The sequence below is a fragment of the Anoplophora glabripennis genome, unplaced genomic scaffold (assembly GCF_000390285.2).
Source record: "Anoplophora glabripennis isolate ALB-LARVAE unplaced genomic scaffold, Agla_2.0 scaffold720, whole genome shotgun sequence".
NCBI classification, from domain to species: domain Eukaryota; kingdom Metazoa; phylum Arthropoda; class Insecta; order Coleoptera; family Cerambycidae; genus Anoplophora; species Anoplophora glabripennis.
In genome coordinates, this window is record NW_019416809.1 from 102667 (window position 1) to 128344 (window position 25678).

At 32.1% G+C, this 25678-nt stretch overlaps 1 protein-coding gene across 1 annotated transcript in view; it reads right to left on the minus strand.

Annotated features, from left to right (window-relative positions):
- Positions 1-1381: 1381 nt before the first annotated feature.
- LOC108914364 overlaps positions 1382-25678 on the minus strand; it is a 134713-nt gene continuing 110416 nt past the window's right edge. Inside the window, exons 5-6 of the mRNA XM_018720173.1 lie at positions 6380-6477; positions 1382-1648 (exon numbers count right to left, since the gene is read on the minus strand). Of these exons, the coding sequence (XP_018575689.1) occupies positions 1382-1648; positions 6380-6477 (365 nt within the window). The remainder of the gene's footprint in view (positions 1649-6379; positions 6478-25678) is intronic.

Here is a 25678-nt window from a genome sequence, read left to right on the forward strand (position 1 = left end):
GGTTTAGGTAAAATTCTTACCATTCTTACCATACTCTAGTTGATTTGCTAAAATTCTTCTTAACCTTTTCTGCTCATTGGTGGCAAATTTGGATATGTCTCATTAAAAACTGTACATGTTCTGCTTATAATCCAATTCCAACGTCAGTGAATGAATAATAAATTTAAAATATCGGCATTTGAACATGTATTGTTTTCCATTTCTTATAAACACTAAATTAAACTGTCACTGCAAGAGACTAACAACAAATTGACAATTTAATTGTTTGTTTTGATGTTTTGCTAAAATATTCCATAGCTATTCACGTAAGAAATTACATGATTTTAGGTGATTACACAAAAAATAGTAGATAACTTAAAAACTAGAACAGATAGGTATAGGGAACCCTGATACCGTTCTAAAGAGAATAAAATTGTGTCAGAATATAGAAAGACATACAGGATGTTTCATTTAAAAGAACCGACTTATGAAGGTTTGAAGTTAACTAAACTTGGAAGCTTAGAGGTCTAGCTATCCCCCCTACAAATATTGTTGCTTTATCTTTCTTACTATAAAATACACATGGTTTATAGCTTGTCACTGTTTCTCTCCATTTTTTTTTAAATTAAATATCTCGAAAACGGTTAATTTTAGGAATAAGGAAACTTCATGAAAGTCCACCTAAAATAAAACGCAGAATCCAAAATCGCAATAATATATAGGGTGTTGCATTTAAAATAAGCAAGTTCCGGTATAACCGGAAGTGGTACATGGACTCCATTATTTTAGTTGAGAAGGGCATGCCCGAAAACCCAGTATCCCAAATTTTCAAAATTCAAATCGAAGTAGTGTCTGAAATAATTATAATGGGCCTACACCGTGAGACACCCTGTATTTGCTATACATAATAAGCGAGATAACATACAGGGTGTATGTTATCTCGCTTTTTTCGTTAGGTATTCAGCATTGCTCTTGAAAAAAGCTAACATTATATTCAGTAAACCCTAAATAGTTCATCTATTAAATGTTTGAAATATTTTCCTTTGTCCAAAATAATCTTTTGCAGGAAAGGCCGATTTAAGAGCAGACTGTGAAGTAACATCAGACTCCCATCGTAAGGCAATGATTGAAAACTGCTGTTACGTTTATTGAAACATTTTTATTTATTATACAAAAAATTAATTCGTGAGATTTTACACCTATGTTGGTACATATAACATCACAGATACAATAATTATTTAAAAATGCAGAAACACTAGCCCTCCGCTCAAAAATCACAAATTTAAAACTCGTCTTTATTCCTATCACCGTACCTGCGTACTTTAACCCTGTTTCAAAAATAGGAGGCTCAACACATATACTCCCTATTTGTCTTGGGCGGCTGGTACCCGGTCGTTTGGCACTAGATGTTCCTAGTCCGAGACCGTTCACTGTAAGCACGGTTATAGTACACTTCGGAATCGTTGATGCTGATCTTGACATTGCCCTTGGGCGACATGTTAGGCTCGGAACTGGCTAGAATCCCCAGAGTTTGCTGCTCCAGGAAAGAGTAGGGGGTGGTCACCGGCTCGCTGTGGAAGGACACCCTTCCTGAGCAGCTGGAGGAGTGCTCGCTGAAGAATGTGGTGTGGCCCACGCTGGGCGGGCGCTTCCTGGCAATGTCTCCTCTCTGAAAAGTTACGATTTGGTACTAAACATTAATATACCACCCCATCGCCTACATAAGTCTTTGATTTCTGAGCTAATCTTTGTCACAAGAACGGCAGGAAGTGTAAAAAATTCCAGAAAATTAATCAAGAATTATTACGCGAAACTTAGGACGATTCTGCATCGTCCCACATAATCAACTGTCTACAATGCAGTAACTAGGTCATGTTCAGTGTGGGTATTTGTACAGCGAGATCGCGGATATGTCTTGCTTGCTCCTGTCGACCGTAAATTGATTTACTTTGTTTTATTTCAGGCTTAAGCAGATTAGTAATTAGCGGATATAATATTAATGTATGGGCAGTGCAAATATGATGTAAATATGAAGGTTTATTTGTATGCGAATAGTTGCCCCAAAGACAATAATCGGTTCCTAGAGCAGTGCAAAACGCTTATCTTAATATTTTTTTATTTGTAATACTTTGCTACTAATACTAACAAGGAAACTACCTCAACTCGAACAAATAAAAAATTCGTATTTGCTCAAAAAAAAATAAAATTAAATTAAATTATGTAAACAAATTGACATTAAATTGACCTATTTCGGGGTTTTCGTTAAAATATCTTTTTAGGGGGTGAAAACCCCCTAGTGCAAATGCCTGTACGATTAGAATTAACATTGTAAAATAAAAAGTTTTTACTTTTTTTTTAATCATACTAATAATTTTTTCTATTGGTCTAAAACGGATTTAAACGGATGCAAACTACCCTTCTTGTTCACCCCCAAAAACAGTATTTCCGTGATAGCTCGGGTTCTAATATATATTTTGAAATAAAACGAAATAGAAATTACTTCTTATAAAAAACAGATGTTTCACAAGTGTTTGGGGGTTGCAACCCTTATTTTTTATTTCGGAAAAAGTATGTTTTTCAATCATTTTTTATATATAATAAATTCATATTTGCTCAAAAAAAAATATGATTTATGTAAACAAATTGACAAAATTAAGTTCTCTTCTTTTTAGGGGGTGAACAACTCCCTAGTGTGCGGAAAATGTCTAAAACGGTTTTAAATTAAGCATTGCATCCCCCGGTTTGTAGATGGTAAAAGTATACTTATTTTTTATTTTAGTAAATTTTCACAAAAAATACAGACTACAGAGAAGATTGCTTGTGAATCATTCGTTCTCTACAATAGAAATCATTTCCTTTTATTTCATTCCAAAATATTGATTAGAACCCGAGATATCACGGAAATACTGTTTTTGGGGGTGAACATGAGGGGCAGTTACATACGTTTAAATCCGTTTTAGGGTAATAGAAAAAATTATTGGTATGATTCGAGAAAAAGTAAAATCTTTTTATTTTACAAAGTTAATTCTAATCGTACAGATATTTTTCGCACACTAGAGGGTTATTCGCCCCTTAAAAAGAGATTTTAAAGAAAACCCCGAAACAGGTCAATTTAATTTTGTCAATTTGTCAATTTTGTTTACATAAATCATATTTTTAATTCTTTTTGAGCAAATATGATTTTTTATGTATAAAACATATAGTTTTCCTGGATTAACAAATAAGGGTAGCAACAACCAAACACGGAATCACTTGTGAAACATTTGTTTTTTTATAAGAAGTAATTTCTATTTTGTTTCATTCCAAAATATTGATTAGAAAAAACTATTTCGGCGGGCGAACTTTGAGGGTGGTTTTCACCCCCTAAATATGTTTTTCCACGGATAAAAAAAATACGCGTTTCTTAATTTTTTATATACCGGGTAGGAAAGTACCGATGGTCTATATGAAGTTACGTGAGAGCAATAAAGTAAGCCATAGAAATCCATGCGATAGAGAAGGATGGCTATAATGAAAGCCTCTCATAGTAACCGCCCGTTTCGCCCTTCCACAAATAAGATCCACTTCTTATTTGTGGAAGGGCGAAATGGGCGGTAACTATTAGACGCCTTCACTATACCCATCCTTCTCTATCACATGGATTTCTATGGCTTACTTTATCGCTCTCACGTAACTTCAGATAGACCATCGGTACTTTCCTACCCGGTATATATAAAAATATAAAAATCTTGGAAATCGGAGTGTTCGGGTTGGGGTAGTTTCCTTGTAAGACCTATGTAATATCTTTTAAAGACTCGTTTTGCTTTTAAAAGCATATTATTCATGTTTTTACATAATCCTACAATTTACAAACAAACGGTTTGTATTCAGAACATATGTACTAAGATATTTAGAGGATTATGTTTATAAAACAAGAAATAATAAATACGTAATACTGAAAATAGGTGTCAAAGACATTGCAACTATTTCCTAGTAAAACTATACCCGTCTTAAAAAATGTAAAAGCCACATTTTACACTGTTCGGTAATATTGTACACGAAGATAACATGGAATTTTGTGATTTTTAACAATGCTTCCGCGTATAGATGGATTAGCGACTTATATATATCCCCCAAATTCCTCTTTTGTCCGTAATTCCCCTTTACCTAGCAACGACCGAAATTCACATTCCGGAAATAATTAAATATCCGTTAGTTCGTGAAAGTGCTGGAAGTTTTAATGACATATTAAAATGAATACATCTTTTGCTTAGGTATATTTCCCAAATACTCCAGTCGAATTAATCATAAAACCTGAAAAAAAATTATTAGTAGACGTTTTATTGCACTTTATGACGGGGAAGGGTATGTAGAATGATATCAAAAATGTAACTCGAAAGAAGTTACGCTAAGTTGGGAAATTTAAATTACTTACAATTTAAGTTACCTAACGCCATATTTCACCAATTTATTAACTGTAAAATAAAGGTCTAACTCGGAAAAATCAGTTTTCGAAAATAGCATTATTATTGCAAAAATCGATGGATGTTGATGACCATGAAATTGTTGCTCCAGGTCAATTAGTTCCGTTCGTTTTTTTGCAACTAATTGTTTAAATACAAAAAGTTAATATTTACCGTAGGTTCTAACTGATCCAAAGATACGTATCGAAAAAGAAAAATTTCAAAAAGTTGAAATTAATTTGCCCTTTACAACTAACAAAGTGCAAGATGTGCAATACAGCGTTATAATAAATTGCCCCGGGGTCAGGCAAAAACCGTTCGGGAATTCGCTCTTTTTGCAATATATAGAGTTTATTTTTACGGTACCTTCGCCTCTTTGTTCCCAAGATAACTTTTTTTATAACGTTCATTGTTACGTGTCGGATTGAGATTTTAAAGAAAGGGTTCTACTTTTATTTTCAAAAAGTATTACATTGAAAGTTCATGTAACAAACGAGCTAGCAGCAGTAAAAGTTAACGTTAATGAAAGGCCTGTACGCCTGGACTCCCTTTTAAAAATAGTTTGCTGCAGTTCTAAGAGCAATTGCACAGCACAAAGCTGTGACTCCAATCAAAGTTTTTATAATAAGGATAACAGTTATTATTTTTAATCATTTTTGTTGTATATTGAAAGTATAATTATGTACAATATTTACAACAGTCCTTAAAATATTGTATTTACGTACAGATAAGTCTAGATCTAAGTAAAGACTCACTGCTTACTGCAAAGATAAGTCTTTCCTTACTTCTGTTGACTCTACTAATGTCGTCGGAACTGCGATATTTGAAGCAAATTGTAGCTCCGCACTACCAAACCTTGTTAATAATGCTTCCACTTGACGTTTCTTCGTTCTGACAGAACATTCTTCAAACTACTTACTTGGACGACCGCGGCCCCTTACTGAAGTAGTAGTCAAACTGATCGTAGTAGAAGTTTAATAAATTTTTAGGAACTGGAATTTTTGATGCGAGAAAACCACTTTCTTTCTTTGTTAAATAAGATTTTGAACGGGAACACTTTTGCCACCGCTATTTTAAGTTCGCACATACTAATTTAATAATGTTGACGATTTCTCGAGCCGTAAAAATAAGCTCTATTTAACATAAAAAGAGCAAATTCCCGAGCGGCTTTTGCTGACCCTGGGACAATTTATTTATAACACTGTTTTGCACATTCTACTATGTTAGTTGTAAGGGCCACTTAGTTACAATTTCTTTTTCTATACGTTTCTTTGGATCAATTAGAACCTATATCTACGATATTAACTTTAAAAATAAACGTTTAGTAATTAAAAAATTAATTATAAAAAAAACGGACGAAATTAATTAACAAATAGCTGTAGCAACAATTTCACGGTTAATAGAATCGGCCGTTAGCACAAATGTTGGTCATTAGATTGACCGTCTTTTCCATAAATTTTAGCAACATCCATCGCTTTTTTCCAATAATAATGCGCAATTTTTGAAAACCTTTGTTTTACAGTTAACAAATTGGTGGAATACGACCTTAAGTACCTTAAATTGTAGGTAATTTAATTACCTACAACATAAAACAACTAATTTTTCGATAGGTCATCTAGATTATCATGAGCAGTAAAAAAAAGTGAAGAAACATGTAATTTTATCACTTATTTGTCATCTTAGTGTCTCTTCTCTCTAGTTACTTTTCTGATATTATCATTCTACGCACCCTTCCCCGTCATAAAGTGCAATAAAATATCTACTAATAATTTTTTAACATTCAAACTCTAATTCGATTGGAGTAAAATTAGACTCTGAATGAAATATATTTTCGTGCCTAGGATATGTTGTGGTCTAACCCTGACCCAGTTTTAATAACTCATTTTAATAATTCATACAATCCCAGATATTCAGACGCGGGAATATGCTTTACGTTCCGAAATGTTTTCAATTTGTACCTTTATTACCGCCCCTGTCTTTTGTGGCGGTGACTTTTCGATGGGGGAGCGGGTTATTGCATTCCCCATTGCAGTGCTTCTCGTTGCGCCGGAACCCACTGAAACAAAGAAATACTTCAATTAAAAATTTGCGTGGCTCCACACAGAGAATTAAAATACCAAAATTCCATTCAGCTGACAAATTTCCAAGAGCAAATTAATTTATTTTATTCTTATTTTTACCTAATATCGTACTTCCAAGTGAGATTGTATATACAAGGTATACTATGTATATCCAAAATACTTTACGGATTGTGCCATTAAAAATAGAATTGATATCATTAAAAAAGTTATAATAAGATCTCGAGAAAAAAATATTTAAAGCAAATAGCTGTACGACTGTAATGTGTTTTGATTTGAATTTACTGTGGCTTTTCATCACCGTGATTTATTGTTTACATTATTGTGTATAACAATTCAATTAATAAACATTGTTTTAATTTATGACAAAGCAAGACGAAATGCATTATACATATGTTTTATATCTGTTATAATTTCCTGGAGTGATACATTTTTCGCTATTTTGTTTTTTTTTTATTAATTAATTAAAATGTATGAAAATAAATGGACTTTTATTCATAGCAGTAGTAAAATAACATATTTTTTAACAATTAGTATTGTTTTAGCACAATGTAAACGATATTATTTGGTTCCTTCTTAACATCTCAATTCATTAATGTATAGCATCCGTTTAAACGGTAGCGCCTTTACCCGTAATTTGACAATTTTGACATTTGAGTTTTGAGTAGCGACATTTCAGGTCATCTTATTATCGTACACACTAGAGCGTCTGTTGAAGTTTGGATGCAAAAGTTAATAAGAAAGAATTTTAAATTGCATTTTGGAGTCAATAGGAAAATATAATATTCTTTCATTAGTGAAATCGGTAGAAATTCCAAATTTTGTCTACAAAATATTCTTTGACAGTTACCTTTCCTCACTAAATTTATTCCAACATTTGACAGAGGTGAAGGTTTTTGTGCAACTGTTACAGTTTGAGATTGGCCTCTGAAGAGCACCAAAGAAATGGCTAAATTGTTAACATTTTTCCAACTTTCGCATAATAGAGCATCTGTGGGGAATCGGAAAAACTTGATGTTGGAGTCAAAATGTTTGCAATTATTATTTGAATTATACCCAAACACTGCACAACACATTTTAATAACTATCACTGTTACATATCACTAAATAAAACAACTATTTAACAAAGAAACAATGCAGTTAAACGCTAGTAAATATATTGTGGTTAAACGGATTCTGACAGATCACAGATTCTGACAGCTTCTGTTCATATAAATGGCACGAAAAGCGAAACGTACGGTAAAAAGAGATGGAGCCTGTCACCATGATACGTCATCAAACATGGCCGCGACATGCGCAATATCATACCTATTTATAGTTATATCATGATCTATACCCACTTCACTAAAGCTTTTGACAGACTCGACTACGACCTCTTGCTGTACAAACTAGATTGGTTTGGTGTGTCCGAATCACATTTGCAACTATTTACAAAGCAGGTATCAGTTTGTTCAGCATCGTGGTTTTAAATTGCACAAGTTTCATCAAATATCTGGTGTACTATTCGATTATAAATTGGTTAATATAATTTGACCCTACATTATCTTTTACAAAACATATAGAAATAATTGCGTCATCTGCTTTCTAGAATATGGGGTTCATAATAAAGAATTTCAAAGGCTTTATCAGTCATTTCTACACTACGATTGCTCTACACTACCTTTATTCGTTCAAAATTAGAATATGCATCAATAGTCTGGAACACAATTTATGCTAATCAAATTGCAACTTTGGAAAGAGTACAACGCAGGTTTATGAAATCAGCTGTGTACTTATTGGATGGTACATATCCCCCTCAGGGTTTTCCGCATGATCTATTACTTCAGCGTTTCAATATTCAGGTCCTTGCTAAAAGAGATCTGTTTTTCAAGTAATGTTTTTGTATAAAGTTCTACATAACATTTTGGACTGTCCAGGTGTTTTAAGTAATATTAATATCAAAGTACCACGACTATCAGCTTGAAGTAATAATGTTTTTAGACTTCCCGCATCACGTAGTAACATCACCATTGTATCAAATTGTTTGCAAGTACAGTGAGATTGTATTAATTTTATTTTGTTTTTATATTTGTATTATTTTTAAGTTTAAACTATTTTTATTTTTTTTCTTTATTTTTTCATAGTAAATTTTTCTCTTTTAACTTTTTTTATATTTTATTACTAGACTTAACATATCCTGTTATTGGGCATCGCCTGTTGGATGTGTATTTTAAATAAATAAATAAATATCTAACTTTATAATAAAACGGTTTTCAAACATAATACAGTTAGGCAGAAGCAATATGTAAACTCGCATGTTTACAATATTGTAGTAACGTAATGTTCCATCTCCGAATCTCAGAACTGCAGGATAGTTTCTTACTCGGGCTATATATTCGAGATAATAAATTTCAGCCATAATATAGTTAGACAGCAAAATGACAACGGGCTCTCGGACTATGTACGTAACGTCCATAACACTCACCACTGGACTATCGAAAATCCACACGAAATACGTCGCGGTGCCTTTCAGCGACAGTTTTCAGTGAACATGTGGGCCGTATCGTAATGACATTTTAATAGGATCTTTTGAATTGTCTAGACGCATAGACGGTGTTTCATATCTGGATTTCTTGCAAAATCGCTTGCCGGAGTTATTAAAAGACGTGCCTTTAAATGTTCGGCAAAATATGTGGTTCCTGCATGACGAAACCCCCGCTCACTTTTTTCGGAGAGTGCGCGACTTTGTAAACTTTAGTGTTGTGTATTCCACGGAAGTTCGTGACATCGACCATCTGCGACACGTAATATGATTTGAGAGGACGTGGCAATGTTGCAACGCGTGCGAGCGAATTGAATACGTCGCGCTGAAGTTTGTGTGCAAGCAAATGGTGCGTACATCGAACATCTATGAAAATCAGCAGTTCTCAAAAGGTGGCTCCTTGCAATACAGGGGTAAGTCAGATTTTAAAATTACATTTTACTCAACACAAATCCGTGTATTTTATCTCATTTTGACATAACGGACATGTGGCAAAGATATTTGACATAAGTTCATTAATACTCTGTATACTAAAATTTGTAAGATAATTATAACGTAGTTATTATCGGATTTCAGTGTCAATTATTCTTTTTTAATTGAAAGTTGAAATTACATATTTCCTTTATTGAGTTGAAAAAGCACAGTTGATTGAACCGGTAACATAGGCACCTCGATCTCCTGATTTAAACCCTCCTGACTTTTTTACGTAGATATTTAAAAAATGGAGTGATTTATGTTTCGGACAAATATCTTAAAATTACCTTGGGGCAAAATATAAAAATAAACATTGTGAACGCCCTGAATTTCTTTTAATATCAACTTTTATACTAAAGTATGACCTCAGTAAATCCGGTACGAAGAACAATACATAGTTTGGTTAAAAAAATACGTACATGTAGAAACAGATTTTGGAAATTAATTAGAGGGGGGTCGTTTCAGATTTTTTTTAGAAAGAAAGTGTTTTTAACCAAAAAACTCGCCATTACTTCATTAAAGATTTATAGGCATGGATAAAAAGGATTCGGCGCTATTCGAACATTATAGAATTCACAAAGCGCCGGGAAAATAAAGCACCTTTTTATTTGAAATAAAGCCCGTACCCACTGGCGGTAGCTTTATTGGTTTTTGACGCATGTCGGTAATGAAACACGTCTCTTATTTACAAGCATTATACAAGAATGGGAATTCAGACGGAAAAAATGAGTACAAGGCTGTAGGAAACTGCGGGTTGTATCGATAATTTCATTTTTTAGAAGTACAGTATAAGCTCTGCTATCCGGACTAGGTGGGACCGACGGCGTTCCGGATAATCAAAAATACGAATAACAGAATGATACAGTATGTACAAAGTTTTTATAAATGATTATTAAGCCACGTGACCAGTAGCTCTGTTTGAACCAGTAATTTTATTTTTTCGCGTTAACAATTTGTTTTGGCAAAATTAAAAGTTACTAAAACAATAAAGTCAAAATTACACTAAAACACATCATTCTCTTTCATTGGCCATTCATTTTGTTATTTTGTTATTGTTCATTGTAAACGATTAATTTTGATTAATTACGCTAAATTGACATTTGTGCATTTTTCAGTCACTAATTAACCTGGGCAAAAATTTTTTATTAATAACTCTTTTCTGTGATTTGGGGTGTGGTTCTCTGTTCTGTAACATCATTCAATTATCAAAAAGCGCATGTTTAAAAATAATTCTAACATTCTACAAAATTATGTTTATTTGCTGAAGGCGGTATTAGAAGTGAAATAAAAAAAAATTAACAATTGTCAGTCATGTATAGAGCTCGGGACTCGATCGGATGATCATAGCCGTCGCGTCGACCTTTCGCTACAGTGTACCGTACGAAACCGGTAATAACGGTAGTTATTGGCTTGGCGTTTGCTTCGCGTATACGTGTTTTAATATTCTAATAATGTCGAACGCGCCGAGGGATAAAAACGACTTATCGCTGACAAAGTACGCAAATTTATTTATTTTTATTTATACTACCTGTTTATTTGTTTGTTTTCGACAAATACGCCTATGACTAGCCGACGAAAACCCCGAGCTCAAGTCATGTGTGATACGGCTGGCAGCCGGTGTAAAAAAACGGAATAAATTTTATATTTCGCTGTAATTTTATTTAAAATATATATTAAAGATAAGAAAAGACAGAGTTTTCAAATTTTTATTCCACTTCAACTCAAGTTAGAATATTAAACGTAAATTAAACGATAGTAAGTACCTACAACAAAAAAAAAATTCAAAAATGATGGCTCAATGTTCAAATTGCCGCCCCTCAACTGTCATACATTTCGTGCATCTTCTGGCAACGCTACAAGTATGTAGCATTTATTAAATGTATATTTGAAATAATATTAAAAGAATGTTCCTCGGTTGAGTAGAAAGGAATTTTAAATATAATGTCTTAGAAAATCCAAAAAGAAAAAGCCCAACGGACTCAAATCAGGTGATCTAGCTGGCCATCTGATCGATCCGTTTATTTCTATCCACCTATCTCCTAAGATTTCGTTTAAGAAATTTGTATTAATTCTTGCGTTGTGAGCTGGTGCTCCGTTAACAGTATTATATCGTATACGTTGTGTATTTAAAATTAACGTCATACAGACATGATATTTTATATGTATTTTCATAGCCAGCCATATTAAAATGTAAAAAATGGTCTAATTTATATATAAAACATCCCGTATCTCATGTGTTTGTAAAAATAACTATAGCATATGATATATTGCTAAAAAGCAAAAAATATGTCTATTTTTTTAGGCGATGGGTACGATTTCCATTAAAAAAAATGTAACGTTGAATCATAACTCCGGAATCTCAAGATCTACTAAAAATCGAATACCGGCATTTAATTTTACGCCAAAGAATTTGAGGGTTGCTTTCGATGTGCAGCAAAATACTCTCTTTCAACGATAAATAAAAATATTTTTATTTAAAACAAAGTTAGTGAAAAAGAAGTGTTGTCGGAGCGGAAGTCGTCGTGGTGTAGAGTCGCTCGTAGGTATAAGTATCTGGTCATTGGCGCCAATTTGCCGTGAACCTTTTCCTGGAACCCTGGTGCATCCCCCATCTGTTCGACCTTGCAACTGTTAGACCAGTCCAGGCGGCGGCGGCGTCAGGCTGGCTCTTGACGTGTATATATAATGCATCACTTGCGGACATGTGTACCCACAAATTTGTCTTGAGCAGTTTTCATTTTAACTCTATCTTATTTAATAGCTGAGATACAGAAATGTTCAAAAGTGTCACAATAACGAGAAACGCCTTGTAACTCAGGAACAAATGAAGATATAGTCTGTTTAGAAATGAAAGAGAGTAATAAAAGCTTATTATGTATGCAAATCGTAAATAAATGTAGTACCGGTGCTTATATTCAATATTTTTTTATTATGTAATATCCGTATAGATGAGGTGTACTTTTAAAAAAACTTTGTGTGACCGGGTTGTACTAAATTGTAGCAGGTAGCTAAAATTTAATCCCCGACAATCCGTCTTTGTCTATGCCGCTTCAATTTCTCGGTCCATTTCTCTTATAAGTAAACAATATAAAAACAGCATTTCAAAACATGAGGCTACTTTAAGCATCATAACCGGGTTAATATATAGCAAATTTCTGATTTGACAGTCGAGTTTCCCATGAAATTCGAGCTCGAGAACGTAGTGTCAAATTTATCACATCTTTAGTAGTTTCTGAGGTGTCCTGAATTCCCATAGAAAATGGATCAGCCTGTACACGGTGCCTCTCAAGCCCCGGTGCCTAGTGTTGTTAAAATGCTGGTTTAACAAAAATTTATAAATGATACTGAGACCATAGCTATCTGTTATTGCGTTAATTACGTTTTCTTCCTTTGAAATATGACACATCTATAAAAATTGACGTTTCTTTATGTTTTTTTTTTCTAAATCTAATATGTTTAACAGTAAATCTCCTTCCTAGTCCCTAGTCCCAAAATATCTAGCCGCTAAGCCGTAAATACACCAGCAGGAAGGTTCTGTCGGGTTCAACCTGTGTAATCCCCCATATTTAGTCCAACATAATGCAGTATTCATTGATGTTGTTGATTATGCCTAAACAAAGTGGAGTTCCGCAGACTTAAAATACACCCTTTAGCCTGCTGGTACGAGACTATGTAATTAAATTTATTGTGGGCCAAGTTAGGGACGAATTATTTCTAATCCTCGATAACGACACGTTAAAGGTTGCTCGGTTTATCGCTGTACTAAAGTTCGTAAATTTATGGTTGTAAATTTTAACTGTTTTCTGTATATAGGGTGACATCAAACAACCCTTTGTGGAGCCCTTGAATGTTTCTTTTAATTAAAATAGGAAAATGTGATATTAATAAGTAAAACTAAATACCAATATTTATTTAAGATAAAAGAGTCCCAAAAATATTGATTGATTTGATTTGAATTGTGCACCATTTTTAACCCGAAGAGTTGGCAGTATTGTACATACAGGATCACATGTTGTACTAAACAATTTGCGGTTAGACAACTTGATCAAGTGGTTTTTTATGTTTATGTTTTTTACTGAATCCAAATCTTTTAAGCTAAAGGTGATTCACTTAGAGGTCACATTTTAAAAGATAAATAAAACCCGTTGTTTTTTGAAAAACTGCTGATATTTTTATTTTGTTATAATGTTAAGACATTGACATTAAACACGAAAAATGGTATCGGCTAAATGCTTTTTGTGGGTGCATTTGGTGTTCCTTAATGACTTGCGGATTTTCAGAACCCCAAATTCGACAATTCTGTTTGTTAAAATCCGTCGAGTTGAAAATGTGCTTCATCGCTGAATATAATTTTGCTTGAAAAATCGTTATCAACTTGGTGATGCTGCAATATCCAATCAGCAAAAACCCGACGCTGTCTATGATCGGTTGCCTTTAATTCTTGAGTTAATTGAATCTTGTAGGCATGCATGTGCACATCTTTTTTTAAAATACGTTGCGTGGTGCTCTAGGAAAGGTCCAATTGCTGAGAACGACGGCGAATGGAAGGTTCTCACTGCTGCGACATTTTCGATTGATCGACCACTACGAAGCGTATTGGTCTTTGGACATCCAACACCGATCCGATTCGGTCAAATTTTTGGACTAATTTGTTAACCGCAGCTCGAGATGGATGGTTATGGTTACCGAGGTAACCTCGCAATGCACGAATCGTGTTAGTTCAATTTTCTCCGTTTCGAAAATAGGTTTTAACAATTAAAATACATTCTTCTGTGGAATACCGCTCCATAATCATAAATGTGAATACTTACTAATGACACGTGTCAAAAATCAGTTTTTTATTGTGGCCAGGAAACCCGTGTTGCCATATTTAAATTGAACCTCGAACTGAATCACCCAGTCATGCAAAAATCGCAAAATAATAGCGTTTTTTCTGACCTTGATCAAATGTGTTTTTATGTATTTTGATAGATACGCTGAATTCGAGTCTGAAGTCTATTAGCTATATCCCCCACATATTTCGCAAAAAAAACGCAAAAAATAACTGAAAATAGTGAGAAATTTTAGAAAGAGGTTTTTTTTATTCTCATAAATTTTCTAAAGTCTGTTGAGCCCATTACCCAAAAATTTTGCAAAAATCGCAAAATATCGCAAGTAAAATGTAAATCGTGAATCTCAAAAAATCCTGAATATGGATATGAATTACTTCCAGATAAATTCGACTGACTCGAACGGCTTTCTTTGATATTGCTCTTACACTTTTCTTCTCTTTTCTCTTCGAATGGCATGCAGCGGGTTCCTCTTTCTCTTGCGTCTATTCTAATTCGTTTCTCTATTTAGTGTCCAACAGAAATCTGCCATCATGTTGATATCCCATCTTCCTTGGTATCGATTCTCCATTTCACATATATCTTGATCGAATCTTTCTCCTTGCTCTTCACTGTTTTGAAGAAAGTAGTCAAGGTGAGAGTACAGGCAGTGCAATTTAAGATTCATCAAGCAACCAATCTGTTTAAAACCAAGTTTTCATAATCTCTACTCTTCTCATTTCTTAAAAACGTCCGTGAGATATTCTTACTTTGCCATGTAGCTTTTTCAGGAGTACGAATTTGAGGACCATCAAATATACCTTCTTTCAATTTGCATCACTTATTGCTCGAACTTCTCTCCTAAATATTGAAAACAGTCACGGTCTTTGTCCAGAGCTTTGACAAACTGCTTCGTGAGACCGAACTTGATATGGCTGTAGTAGAATTTTTAAAGGCTCAATCAGTGGTCTATGTATTCGTTGATGTTCCTCGACCCTGGATGAAACTCCTTTCTCGTTAAACACTATTTCTGAAAGTAATGATTTTTCCTATCCCTGCTATCCCGTAAGAGTTTTCTCACTGTCATTAATATGATTTTTTGGCATTTTCATGTATTTTTTGCATATTTTTACAAAATCAATTTAGGGATACAGTTAATAGACTTCAGACTCGAATTCATTAACATACATAAGAATTTTTTTGCGCTCACGAAAGTGACTTTTGGCGATTTTTTTCTATTATTTTGCGATTTTTGCAAAATCTGCGGGAATGCAGCTTAAAAGACTTCAGATTTGGATTCATCACATCAAAATACATAAGAAACCCATTTGATCAAGTTGAGAACAAATATTTTGGAATTTTTTTGTGTTTACTTACATGATTTTCGGCGATTTTTCACTATTACTTAAAATTTTGGGGATGTCTGAGCTAAACTGACTTCAGCTTCGGTTGCAGCACGTCAAAATACATAAAGTCTATATAGACTTTACCACTTTTTTGTGTGTTTAATTAAGTGTTTTGTGTTATTATTTAAGTAAAATTAAAGTTTGAATTAAAATATAAAGTAAAAAATGTTTAAGAGATATTATGAAATAGTTCCTTTAAGTGGAACATAAGTTCTAATTTTAGATTGTAGCAATATTCGGAATTATTTAATAAAATGCGATATCGGGATGTATTGATAGTGAAAAATTCAACATTAAAAATCCATCAATTTTAAATTTTTGTTATTGACGGCGAATCGAAAGACTTGAATAATAAAACAATTTTTTACATTGGAAATGATGTAAAAATATAACATATCTGTATAAAAACATCGTCATATAGTTAAATGGAAATGTTTGGATATGTATTTACATAACACGAACATAAATATTAACTTGACATTACTTAGTAACAAAAACTCGAGATAGAAGTTGCTTCCATTAATTTTTTGTATTCATAAATTTTTTCATTAGAGAATAAAACACTGTTTTCATAACTTGAGAGGATTCATGAAAGTCCTTTTAATTTTACTTTCAACGCTTTTCTATAATTTTCCCAACGATACATCCGCTGAAAAAGTTGATGTATGTTGAAAAAAAAACATGAATAACTACTTACGAGTAATTGAGTTCTTTTTTCTGAGTTTAGTAAATGTTATTTTTATTTGTGTTTAAACAGCTTAATTAATGTTCCCCAAAAGTTATTGCATTTATGATTATTTATATTTTCATATTCGTTCCTTGAAAAAGGTGATAGGCACGAAAATGTGAAAGTTTTATTAAGCAATTCGTCGTTAAGCAATTCGTCAATTCGTTTAATTTTTGTGTTACTTTTAAACGAAATTTGAATAAATTTCGCACTGCGGAACGCGGCAGTTTCGATATCAAAAGTACAGCTGGCTGTCGAACCAGGGACGGCTGTAAATTTGTGTTTTTCAGGTGCAGGTGAAGGCAGTCAGAGAGGGAGTTAAACTTACAATTAGAAAACAATTTAAAAGTCATCAGCAAAAAGCAAACGTTCACAAGAAACCATATCCGGAAGACCGTTAATAAAGAACAAAAACAATAGGGGACACAAATTAGAACCCTGGGGCACACCCGACGTTGGAAAAATGGATCGGAAGAAAAGTTTTGGTATCTAATCATAACTTGTCTGTCTGACAAGTAAAATGAAAATAGTTTGAATAAAGCATTAGAAAAACCAAACCTTTCTAACTTTAATAGCAGAACGTTATGATCTATTTGTCAACTTGCCCACTACTGTCCATGACTTCCGAGATATACTGAGAAAAAACAGCAAGATTAAAGATAGTAGACTTCTTTTGCATAAATCCATGTTGTCTAGTGGATATCATCGAGATCGTTAGTATTAGTTTCAGTTTATTTATTATCTCTTTTATTTTATTGTATTCATATAGGTAGATAGATTAAGATATTTTCTATCTTTTATTACCAAATTAGTGGAAACTGTTGTGGGTTCAAAGTATTCCCTAAACCGTAAAATAAAATAAATAAATAAATAAATATGATTTAATATACCAATATAGCAGTAGTTATGCTTAAAAATTATTTCCAAATTTCTCAAAACTGCATATAAATATATTTTCTGCTTGTTCTGACTTTTAGAGATCCATTTTTATTTCCTTAGTAATTTCATATTAATTTGCTTTTATATCTCACTATTAGATTATATTTATAACTACAAGGCTGACTATTTCTGGTTGCAATATAATTTCATCCGATCGTGACGGCTTTCGACGGTATTTTATCTCGACAATCGACTCTCTTGTGCATCTCTCCGCTTTTCATGGTTCAGTATTCTGTTAAATTAATATTCATATTCTGGGTTTAAACATGTAAAGACCTTGTACAGAATTTTCATAAATGATTACAAGCCACGTGACCACTAATTCTAATTTGAAACTGTAATTTTATTTGCTTCATGTTCGCAATTAAATTTTGGTATAAGTTCATGTATAATTTTTTTAAAACAAGCTATTAGTGACGTCATTTTATTTTCGTATTCTTCTCAGCCTTCATTTAATACCCATATCATGGGGGTGCATAAAAAATAACTGGTCCCCTACCTTTGGGAGTCCGCCATATTGGATTTAGAATGACGTCATTTAGCTAACCAGCATTGTCATCTAAACTAAACGTGTATGCAAAATTTCAGCTCAATTAGTTAGAGATAACTGTATTAAAAGTAAGTTGCAAGATTTGACTCATACTAACAAGGCAATAAGAATATAATGTTAAAAAATAAAAATTCAAATTGGCTGATCCAATATGGCCGAATTTTTTAAACAATTTATTCAAAAATGACATTTTCAAAGTAATTTTACTCATATTGATTTTTTTAGGATTTTTCAGATCATTTAACAAATATAAAATGAAATCAACTCGTTAAATTCTAAAGAAATTTGGGTATGATGCTTAGGGTTCTGCAAAAAGTCAATATATGAGATTCTTAATTAACAAATTTATTAAATATGAAAAAGTATTTGCATATTAAAAATAGAAATATAAAAAAATAACAATAATCAATTTTCATTCTCTTGAATCATTGTAAGTTCTGGCAATTGGTCTGATTCTCGTTCTTCTTCGAAAAATGCTTGGCAATTGTGATAATCAGTTTCCGGAACAACTAGAGCCATGCTATGGTGCAAGGTAGACCCGCCTTCCGGCAACCGCAATTATTAGCACAGCCACTTTTGCATCCGCAAAAAATCTTTTTGAGAAGTTCACTTGGTGCTGGATCTTCCCTTCCCTCCGTTAGACACGTAGCATGCGCCAGATGAGCTACATTCATCGAGCAGATGTTCTCTCTATCTCTTTCTAATATTCAAAACTATAATTACATTACCAGATAAACTTCTACTACATAATTTCATCATGAAAAAATATAGGTAAAACTGAATCTCCCGACAATTTATTGAAAAACCGTATTTTTTCGTATTTTATACAATATTATAATAACAAAAAAAATTTTTTCCTTTATTATACTCTTTTTTAAGATCATAGTTTGAAAATATATTGGTTAAACAAGCAAAAATAAATTTTTTTAACTTTATTAAAGTTTATTTAACAACAAATTTCATCGTTTTAGAACAATTTTTTTTGTTTTTCTTTAAATTTTATTATAAATTCAACGTTTTAAATAAAACAAAATGGACCATCTTAACGTACAGTTTTCAAGCTTCAAAAAATGCTCCTGAAAAGTTGCAATGTCATATTTTGAACAAAAGTTATTGGACTTTGAAACGTGACCTAAAAAATCAAATTTGCGTTTTTTTTTAAATTATTAAATATTTCGGGGGTTGTATTTTTCAAATTATAATTTTAAGATTCTTTTTATATCACTCACTATTTTAAATGCTATTTCAAAAGTAATCTCTGAACACAGAGCACCTAGAGTGTACATTTCCTATCCCAAAGCACGGGAACCGATGAAGCCAAATTGCAGGGAAGTGGTTTGTGTGAAATAATCTGAGCGCGCATACTTTGAGCAGGTTCGGATTAAGGCAATATTTTTATACTTATGACAAATAGTTATTTTCCAAGTTTGTAATTCAGAAAATAATATAATTTGTCTTGCTTATATTAAATAAACCTACAAAATAATTTAAATATATTTATTGTCCATTAAGTAATACTAATTTATTTAATATTTGTCTTTTAGTAGATTTCACTGAATTAAATATTGTAACTTTATGATTTATTATCACATAGATATACTTTTCACATACAGTCTTCACAAGTTCACACTTTTATTTTTCTGTAGCTTGAGTGTACTGTTTTTATAGGAGTTATTAAAAAAATATATTATTTTTTCTATTTCTTAAATTGTCATTTTTCTGAAACATAATGATAAAATTAGTTTAACTAATGCAAAATGTAACAGCATATATTTTTAATATACGAATATAAACATTAAAATTGCTAAAGTTATGAAGATTTTTAAAATTTGGATAAAAAATAAAATTCTAACATTACTTTAAAATCTTTATTGGCCTTTAAATATTGTAACTTTATTTAGTACATGTCGTTTTGTAACTTTTAGAGAGTTAAATATTTTTGTTTCGTGATTTATTCTTATATCTACTAATAAGTTCTAACACATGAAACACGACATTCTAACACAAGAAAATGAGTAAATAATACAATTTTATTCAGTAATAATCACCTGTTGATAATATGAGCCTGTATATTTACATCAGTTAAAAACGTGGGCACTAAAAAACATGAAGCGAACACTGGAAATAAGTGCATGTGAGATGGAGAATGCTGCGCGACGCCGTCGAAATGTTATAAAATATTTTTATATTATTACTTACCTAAAGAATTAAATTTCATTACCATTGCGATCAGATCTGCTACTACAATCGTCAACGATGATTGCACAAAGGAAAACAATATATTTAATAAAATAGTAACAATGTTGACACAGCGTCTAACAGCGACTAAGAGCGCGAGGGTGGCATGGCCGAGATTTGGCTGACGGTTGGCTTCACCGGCTTGCCTCTACAGTTCAATCTATTTTGTGTATGTCTGAAAGTTTTAAATTTTTATCTTAAAAATTAAAAAAATGACAGATCTTTAATTAATTCTACCGTTACGTAACTTTATTTACACACTATTCCTGTAAATATTTTTTATGCAATTTTAAAATCGTGATAACTTGTTTCAAGATTCCTTTTTCATTTAAATTTTTGTGGACTTAATTTGATCAAATAGATCAAAAGTTATAAGAAATTCAGTGGATAGCGCACGAGGCCCCGCGCTCCTCGAGTCCTGCGCTCAAGTGCCGACGCTTTACATTTTCGTACAATTTAAAAAAAATTCTACAACCTACAGTTTTATTTTAGAAAATAACTTTATTTACATTTTTCATGTAAAATTTTCCGTTCTTTCGATTGGCGAATTAGTTTTTTTTTTAAATTGAATTTGCTAAGATATACAATAAACAATGGAATTTTGCAACTAATTTTTTAAATAAATAATCAAGCGTACACTCTACAGTTGGTAACTTTTTATATGTTGTTCCTAACACCCTCACAAGTGTGTCCTCAAAAGTTACCAGATCTGCTAATTTTTCCGAAGTCATAATCTTATTTTACTCCATTAAAAAGCTTGTAATGATAATAATAAAAAATCTTGTAAAAATTAAAAATTATTAAGACAGTAAGCTCAAGATTACATTAAAACACAGCATTCTATTTCACCGACTACACTGATTGGTGTAATTTTTCACGAGATTCAGTTCAACCAGTCAACGATCGCATTATCGAGCGTAAACGTAACAGTTTGTTATAGTTTATTGGATATTGGTTGCTTAAGCTCAGTCACGTGCCTTGTAAACATTTATGAAGGCTCTGCACCAGTGTAGTTATGTTTAAGATTTAAGAGTTAGTAGCTCGTAAAATAGTTTATGTTCCTCATTTTCCACGTGGTTGAACGCCATACTTTTATTATGTCCCAGGAGGGATTTGATCTTAGTCGACTTTAAATTTCAAGGTTTTTACGTGGCGTTAAACTTTTTATTAGTTTGAAATTTAATTATTTTACAAACCATCTCTCTTATTATCCAGATATGTTTCTAAGCCTTTTGTCCGCTGTTAGTGTAGAAAAAGTTGTGGAATTTACCTCTAATAAAATATAGATAATTCGAATCGACTAATAGCTAGATACATTACATGTAAAAAATTGTAAGCATTGAACGAGTATTTCAAAACTTAGGTAAAATCCTTTACACTGGGACAATAATTGTGTTTTCGGGGTTACTGAAGATGACAGAATACATGCAATTAAGAAAATGGAAGGCAATTTTGCAATGGGACTTGCAGGACTAAAACAATATTACCAAAACCTTTAAAAATCATATTCAATTCTAAAATTAAATGCAAAGAATATCCACAAATATGGAAAGAGTCGCGAATAAGCCCAGTTTATATAAAAGGTACTAAGAAAGAGCAATGTAACTAATAACCGGTAAAATCCTTGAAATAATTTTACACAATCAATTTATCTTCATGTAGAAAAATGAATGTTACCAACATGGATTTATGAGTGGTCATTCTACTGCCTCAGTTCTAGTTGGGAAAACCCAATTTATTGCTGAAGATTTGGATCGAGGAGGTCAGGTTGATGTTGGTTGATCGGATCGAATACAATTTATTAACAGTGAAATTGTATTCATATGGTATATCCTCTGCTCTTTTATATTCTATCAATCTTCAGGTGTTCCACAAGGCCCAATCCTAGGACCACTGTTGTATGTTATTTTTATTAATGATCCAACTGAATGTTTGGAAATTTCAGTTTTAAGTGATCAAGTCTGAGAAAAAAGCTTACCTTCATTATAAATTTAAAACTGATCCTAAAGCTTTCTGGCGTACCTTGAAATATTTGAGTATTAGTAAAAACTGTGATAACATTAACTATTCTCATTTTGGTAATGCTAATGATTTCAAAGATTATTTCCTCAGTAATATTCCTCAGCGTTCGGTTGATGATAATTTTTTCACTAATAATTATGTTAATAAACCTTTTGGCACAGACAGTAATTTTCAGTTTTCAGAGGTGGATATCGGTGTTGTGGAGAAAGCATTCACTAAAATCAAGTCAAATGCTAAGGGGTGTGACGGAATTGACTTAAAAATGCTCACGTTGCTGCTTCCGTATCTGAGTTGTTACATAACTTTTTTTTATTAATAAATGTTTAACCACTGGCGATTTCCCTGACGTCTGGAAAGAAGCGCTTGTCATTCCAGTGCCTAAAAATAATTATTTCAACAATATTTCTAATTTTAGACCAATAAGTATTTTGCCTACGTTTTCCAAAAAGATAGTTCATGAACAACTTTCCAATTTTTTAAATAATAACAGTTTTTTAAATCTGCTCCTAGTTGTCAAGTTTTGAAAAAACAGGTCAAATCTTATGATTTGCAACTCAACATAGATCTGCATTTATTTGTATTTTTCTCATCCATGCTTTGAATTCAAATGTATATTTTGTGTTTCCCTTTTTTTAATCGTACTTACTTGATATGTTTTCTAAGGGAGTGGTTAGGTGGTAGAGCAACAATCATGTTGAACCTCGCCTTTTATCTATTGTTTTCTAGAAAATCAATTTTGACATTGGGGCCTATTTAATAATATGTCATTTTTTATGTAAACTGGATATCGAACTTAAATTAATTACTAAATTAATTAAATTTAATTTAATTAATGCATTATATTAGAGTTACAATTTTAAAAGAGTTGTTATAAATTAGTTTCCTTTTAATACTCAAGACATTCTTCAACTAAATAACATATTAACCTCAGAAATAATCAGGCCTAGTATGTATCCCATTTTATCATAATAACAGTTATGTTATTTCAGGGTTAAACGTTAAGGTTAACGTTAACTGTTAAGATATAACGTGCACGTTATTGAGGAATTAAGACTATTTTAGCAAATACCCGTATTGAAATTTTGTTGTTTTTTGAAGATGCTTTTGTGTCGACATTTTTAATAATAATTATGTAAAATTATTATAAACAAGAGTCAGTATTAGACAAAAACACATATAACTGACAAGATGTCTTTTAGGTTATGAAACATGAAACAAATGCAAACTGTAAATAATGGGTAAGTACGACATAAAATAGTTTGTAACACGTTATCTTTAATTATAACAGAGTTTCTTAAAGGCAAGGAATTTTGTGTCGATATAGTTTAACGTACTTGTTATTGGTCTAATCAAAATGAACGGCTTGTTAAATTTACATTTACTTGCGGTTTTATAAACGCACATCGAAGGTAAGTTGTAAAATTTAAGTAACTTAGGTAAGTATTTACCCTAAAATTATTGTTAGGTTAGGGGGTGAAATACATCCTCAAAATTCGCCCTCCAAAACAGTTTTTTCTAAATATCTGGGGTTCTAATCAATATTTTGGAATGAAAAAAATATGGAAATTGATTCTTATAAAAAAACAAATGTTTCACATTAGATTCCGTGTTTGGAGGTTGCTACCCTTATTTTTTATTTCAGAAAAACTATATTTTTCAAACATTTTTTATATATAAAAAAATTCAATCATTTGTTAAAAAAAATAAAAAATATGATTTATGTAAACAAATTGACAAAATTAAGTTCTCTTTTTAGGGTGTGAACAACCCAAACTACCCCTCATGTTCACCTCCAAAAACAGTATTTCTGTTACATCTCAATATTTTGAAATGAAATAAAATGGAAATTACTCCTTTTAAAAAATAAAATGTTTCAGAAGTGATTCCGTGTTTGGGGGTTGCAACCCATATTTTTTTATTTCAGGAAAACCAAGTATATTTTCAAACATTTTTTATACAATAAAAAATTCATATTGATTCAAAAAATAAAAAATATGATTTATGTAAACAAATTGACAAAATTAAGTTCTCTTTTTAGGGTGTGAACAACCCTCTAGTCTGCTAAAAGTGTCTGTACGATTAGAATTAACATTGCAAAATAAAAAGTTTTTACTTTTTCTCTAATCATACGAATAATTTGTTCTATTAGCCGCAAACAGATTTAAACGGATGCAAACTACCCCTCATGTTCACCCCCAAAAACAGTATTTCTGTGACATCTCAATATTTTGAAATGAAATAAAATGGAAATTACTCCTTTTAAAAAAATAAAATGTTTCAGAAGTAATTCCGTGGGTTGCAACCCTTATTTTTTATTTCAGGAAAACTAAGTATATTTTCAAAAATTTTTTTTATATAAAAAATTCATATTGATTCAAAAAATTAAAAATATGATTTATGTAAACAAATTGACAAAAATAATTTCTCATTTTAGGGGGCGAACAACCCCCTAGTAATCCCCTAGTGTGCGAAAAATGTCTTTATTTTTTCTCTAATCATACGAATAATTTTTTCTCTTGGTCTAAAATGGATTTAAACAGATGCAAGCTATCCCTGATGTTCACCCCCAAAAACAGTATATCCGTGATATCTCGGCTTCTAATATATATTTTGGAATGAAACAAAATGGAAATTACCGAACCCGTTTTTGAGGGATGAACATCAGGGGTAGTTTGCGTCAGTTTAAATCCGTTTTAGACCAATAGAAAAAATTATTTGTGAAATGTGAGTTTTTTTATAAGTAATTTCCATTTCGTTTCATTCCAAAATATTGATTAGAACCCGAGATGTCACAGAAATACTGTTTTTGAGGGGTGATCATCAGGGGTAGTTTGCATCCGTTTAACTCCGTTTGAGGCAGAACAAATTATTCGTATGATTAGAATAAAAGTAAAAACTTTTAATTTTGTAATGTTAATTCTAATCGTATAGACATTTTTCGCTCACTAGGGGGTTGTCCACCACCTAAAAAGAGAAATTATTTTTGCCAATTTGTTTATGTAACTTATATTTTTAATTTTTCTTAACAAATATGAATTTTGTTTTATATAATAAATGTTTGAAAAATATAGTTTTTTTGAAATAAAAAATAAGGGTAGCAACCCCCAAACACGAAATCACTAATGAAACATCTGTTTCTTTATAAGTAGTAATTTTGCATGTTGTTTTATTCCAAAATATTGATTAGAACCCCATATATTTAGAAAAAACTGTGTTTAGGGGCGAACTTTGAGAATGTATTCCACCGACATATTATTTAATAATAATAATGCATAATTATCTTAATCTTATTAATTATCGCCACGGTAGCGCAGTCGGTCGAGAGTGCGGCGGCAGGCATTTCTCGGCTAGGCTTCCTACTCTGGTCCGGGTTCGATCCCCGGTGTCGGCACTGGCAATGTCGATGGATAATGGGTGTTTGTCCGCGTTTTTTCAAGTGTAGCCTCCTTCCGCACAAGCCTTTGGCTTTTGGATTTGGGGGTTCTCTCATTTCT